Source organism: Quercus suber, unplaced genomic scaffold (genome assembly GCF_002906115.3).
Source record: "Quercus suber isolate HL8 unplaced genomic scaffold, Cork oak 2.0 scaffold_246, whole genome shotgun sequence".
Lineage (NCBI taxonomy): Eukaryota > Viridiplantae > Streptophyta > Magnoliopsida > Fagales > Fagaceae > Quercus > Quercus suber.
The window spans coordinates 277,316-282,610 of NW_027069702.1; the positions used below are offsets into that span (position 1 = coordinate 277,316).

General features: G+C 36.0%; 1 protein-coding gene across 1 annotated transcript; it reads right to left on the reverse strand.

Moving 5' to 3' along the window:
* Nucleotides 1-662: 662 nt before the first annotated feature.
* LOC112024175 (LEAF RUST 10 DISEASE-RESISTANCE LOCUS RECEPTOR-LIKE PROTEIN KINASE-like 1.2) lies at nucleotides 663-4,920 on the reverse strand. Its single transcript, XM_024056819.2, has 4 exons — nucleotides 4,015-4,920; nucleotides 2,452-2,481; nucleotides 2,087-2,350; nucleotides 663-1,769 (listed from the first exon to the last, which is right to left on the reverse strand). Exons 1-4 carry the CDS (start codon nucleotides 4,766-4,768, stop codon nucleotides 844-846), a joined length of 1,974 nt encoding a protein of 657 aa, XP_023912587.2. The 5' UTR covers nucleotides 4,769-4,920; the 3' UTR covers nucleotides 663-843.
* Nucleotides 4,921-5,295: the final 375 nt, after the last annotated feature.

Consider the following 5,295-nt stretch of genomic DNA (forward strand, 5'->3'; position numbering starts at 1 on the left):
AAGCCTGAAGAGAAACACACACGATGCTCTCTTGATGGAACAGAAACTAAACTGTTAGTTTCTGGTAGTAAACCTCGAATCCACGAGGGGTTTCCCTGAATCCACAAGGAGATAAAACTGGAATCCACCAGAAGAAAATTTGACAAAAGTCTGTGTTTATTGATAATAGTCTAATTTGCCTCTGACGGCTACAAAACATATAAATACTAAGAAAAACGTTTAAAACCCTAATTCGCGCTAATTAAGCGATTAGGGGACAAAATTACCGAATTTTACCAAAAATGGCAAAATTGAGTTAACTGCAGAATCATAAACTACTGAGCTTAAGGGTCGTCCCAAAACAGACGGGACCTTATTCTGACTTTTAAACTAAAAGTTATTAAGGAAAAACAAATATTACTATAAATAGCAAAAACACTGTTATCGGGGCCTTAATGAAGGAATTCGCCTAAATTTTGGCGACGTTCATGGTCATGAGTCTGGATCAGAACGTCGTTTCCCTTCAACCTGCCAAATTTCATGCAATTCCGACACTGTTACCCCGATGCCCCCTACTGGCACCCCCTTTTGATCTTGCGTTGTGACTTCCTGCACCCCTGCTGTTCAAGGAAGGCATGTGCTGTCTGTTCTACATCATAATTAGTAGAAAGGAATAAATCATCTAAAAAGCTAATTGACCAAAACTTATGAAACGGAGTGAATCCATATCCATGACAGCTTTGACATAATATGTACATCTCATACTCTCATTCAAGTTATCAATGTTTAGTAGATGTGGCACAGGTACTAACTTCTTTGACATATAATGGGTAGAAATATTTAGTGAAAAATAAGAAGCATAGCTTAACGACTGCCATTTGATGTTGTAGACGTACTGATATTCCAATTTAGCGCAGAATCTGGCGAAAGAGGTATCGGATCACTCTTCAACAGCACAACATCATCTGCAGAAATATTAATCTCCTCCTTATCTTTAACGTAGTCTCTATGTTGTATATCCTTTAGTGCTTCAAGCACCTCTGCCATTGATGGTCTCATTTCCTTAACATATTGCAAACACTGAAATGCCAACTCTGCCACATCAGTTATCATGTTTTTCACCGTACAGTCTGATTCAAACCCAAGAGAAGTGTCCACAAGTTCATGCAACGTGTGGTTTTGGATCTTGTTCATAGCCATGTTAGACAAATTAATTTCGTGTCGATGCCTTGAGATATCAACAGCAGGCATAGATGATATAAGCTCAATCAAGACCACCCCAAAGCTGAACACATCACTTTTTTCAGTAAGTTGGTAACATTCGTGATATTCTGGATCGACATAACCTGGAGTACCTTGTGGAGCAGTCGAGACATGAGTGACATCGGTGGGAAAGAGACGAGACAGACCAAAATCTGCGACCTTAACCAAAAAATTGTTGTCAAGGAGAATGTTGTTTGTTTTTACATCGCGGTGGATGATATCAGAAGCATGGAGATAGGCCAAAGCAGTCGCTGTCTCAACGGCAATCTTCATTCGAGTAGGAAATGGGAGTGCACCGGGTTTTGCAAGATCACCATGAAGATGATCAGCAACTGTGCCATTAGGAATGTATTCATAAACAAGCAGGAGTTCACGGCTAGTGCGAGAGGTGCAGCCATACAGTGAGACTAGATTTGGGTGGCGCAAGCGAGTAAGGATCTCAACTTCATTCATGAATTGTTCTACTCTTTTACAGTTGTGTTCGTACAAGCGCTTCACTGCAACTTGACGCCCATCACGAAGTATGCCTAGTCAAGAAGTATGGTCAGAAGAGGGAAATCTTCAAGTTTAAGCATATGAACTATCGTCATTTTCAAGCACTTTTGATTCCTTAGATAACATGACTAAACTAAAGATTGAAACATCATCACTTAAAATGGACTAAAAGTAATCACTATAAATTTGTTAGGACTTAAATCAAGCACTTTCAAATTTGTTGAAGAAAAGAAGTGCTTACATTAAATTTCAAGTCCTAAAATCGCTGATAACATTAAGTTTAGATACCAAGAGTATTTTGGCAGTAAATAGAAGTGCTGTGTTTGTGTATGCGTGCGCTCAATCTTACCATAGTATACAGTGCCAAAGCCTCCATCTCCAAGCTCTTTGGCTGAATCAAAATTGTTAGTGGCTTCTTCAAGTTCATTGTAGGTGAAGAGATGAACTCCAAAGTAGCTACTTTCCCTCTCTTGATCTGTCGTTCCAGAGGGATCATAAGAGATGCTTCGACTGAGTAAGATTGAGGGATCATATTTCTTCTTCAGACGGCGTCGATGGATTAAGAATATGACGCCCAGTATTATAAGGACCATTACGAGACATGCGCCAGCACCTGGGTAAAAAAGGAAGTTACAACTTGTTCAACTTCATAGTCCAAGTTGAGAATTTTAGCAAACACTGCACAGAAGTCAGAGATGAAAGTGGATATATTACCTGCAACAATCTTGATCCACTTATGCTTACCTGTAACCCAGGCAGAATAAATATAATTTTAGATAAATATAAATATATTGAATATATATTTCTAATATATATATATATATATGTTATTGTTTAAAAGGATTTACTAACGTGTACCCTTAAAGCACGTATTAGCAAACTACTTTAGGAAATTTTTTATAAAAAAGGAAAAAATAATTAGTTATTTTGACAGTTTTTTCAATTCTTCATAGCTTTTCTAAAATAAATGGTTAATATATGCCCTAAGGTCACACATGAACTGGGCCCTTATTTATATACGTAATTAAAATATTCACTTGTAAAAGAGAGATATATTTAGTCATTAATTAATTATGTAAGAGCTAAAAGTATCCACCTAACCTATAAATACCTGTAATCTACTCACTCATTGCAAGTCAAGAAAATGAGTTTTCTTGGGTGCTTTCTAATTTATTTGTGTTTTTGTATTTCTCCTATTTTTCTAAGCACTTATTGTGTGCTTTTAAATTCCAACACTAACAATAAGCGACGAAAAGAACGAGGTGTCTGAATTAACATTTATAACATCACAATAGAAATATAACAATCTCATTCCATAACTTTTCAAAGCACTGAGTGTGTGCTTTGAAATATACAACGTGCTTGGATTGAACTTAAAGAAAAAGAAAAGATGCTCAAGGCCAAGAAGGAAGATAAACTTTAAGGTTAATGAATGTAGCACAGTTGCATCACGTATAACACAAGTATAGAAAAGGTTTCAACATAAGAGTAACGAAAGAGCAATACTAGGGATACAACTTTTCTCACACAACACTTTTCATAACTTTTTAAAGTGGCAAGCTGGAAATGAATCAACATACTTTCACATGGATCTATCACTAACACCTCTTTATTAACCAAAATAGACCAGAGGAGAAGTGAAAAGAAATTATAATCAAACTCAAAACCCAATATATATATATGTGTGTGTGTGTGTGTATACACTTTGAAAATGTATGACTACAGGGACATAATTTTGTTAGCAAATTGGTTGGATTTGAACCTGGTTTAGCTCATCCCAAATGTCCACAGAAACGGGTTACAAAGAAAAAGAGTGATTCTTGTTTGTTGTGGAGTTAATGTAGCATTTTGTCTTCCAAGCTAAAATCTTTTTACTTTCTGAGAAGTGACTTAATTGGCACTCATTGATTTGACAGAATTTAGATGAGAATAAAAACTTAAAGAACTTCTAGAATATCAAAGGAACAGACTGCAAAATAAAAGGTAAAACTAAACCAATTAGCCATTCGAAAATTCAGATTGTCATTTTCTACTCTTGAAGAAAAATCCAACAAATCATTCATCCTGCCTAATTCATTTAGACCTATTAGGTGCCCAAATAATACAAGCTAGAGTTCAAATTGAAATGGAAACTTCAAGATCACTACCTTGTATGCTAGCATGATTAGAAACTGCTAATATAATCACTATGGTTTTCCTATAATCTGTCTAGAAGATACATTAGAAAAATTTGAAGAAACTACTCAATCATGATAAGGAAATTTCCTTCAGAATTACCATCATTGCAGGTTTTGAGATGAGGCCGGTCATGGCAAAAACAAACAAATTCATTGTTCTCAAATCCACAGCGTCCACTACTTCTCTCACAACTGCTGCAATCTTGTGCACTCCAATTCAAAGAGAACCCCATCTTCAAAACTTCAGTGTAATTCATTAGCAACAAGCTTGTAAAGTTGACTCCAACATCCACAGGCACATCAACCAAAGAGCGGCACGACTTCAACGAATAGTTATGAAGCTCCAATGCTTCCTTATGGAAAACGGCAAAAGAATGATGGGTACTATTGCTAGCACAGTCTAATTCATATACTGGGTAATAAGGCTTTGAACCGCAGTTATAGAAGATGGAGAAATCACCATTGTACAAACTAAAATTAAATGGAGTTTGACCAAGGCTAACATTATGCAAAGGAGCAGGGCATGTGTCCTCATACACCATGGCGTTGGCCACGAGAAATGACTGGTTTGAGTAAAAGATATCCTTAATGATGTAATCATCATTGGCAATTGTTAGAACTGGGTTTTTGTCTTTGCAGATGATTGTAAAGTTTGGGTTGCCACAGAAAGGTTCTTGTTCATGAAGTATCCAGAAGGGGTAGTTTATATTTGGGCCATCTCCACAAGTATAAGGGACACAGGCTTGGAATTTTGGGTCAAGGGATAGAATGTAGTTGACTAAGGAGGTGAAGATGATGAAAAAAATGCATATAAGGGAAGGTTTTGGGGACATGGAAAGGTTTTGGAGGTCCATTTGAGTGGAAGTAAGTAAGAAGCAGAGGAAAACAGAGGAAGAGAAGAGAGATGTTGATGGGGAGAAACATTTAAGAGGAAAAAATTCCAAGTAGTTGGTATGACTAGGGTGTGAAAGTTCTCGAGTGTGTTAGATTTACTTTTCTTTTGTTTTTGGTTTATGATTGGAGTTTGAAAAGGAGGGGAAAGACAAACAAAGGAACAAGCATCGAAAAAAGATTTTGTTCTCTCCAACAACTACCAAAGTAAGTTGAAACACCAATTAAAAGTAATATCATTTCAATCACAATAAGTCATATAAAAAAATGTTGTTTCACATTACTTTACATTAGAAGACTTAAAAGAATTAGTATGGATGATGATTAAATGGTTAGACTTAGAATTAAAGTTGATACAACTTTTCTTCAAAATTTTGAAAATAGATTATTTGAAAAAACTATGCCTAAAAAAGAAAAAAATTGTGGTTATAAAAATTATATTCTGGAAAGTCTTCAAACTGAGCCAAATTGTATTTAGGTGACCAAGAGT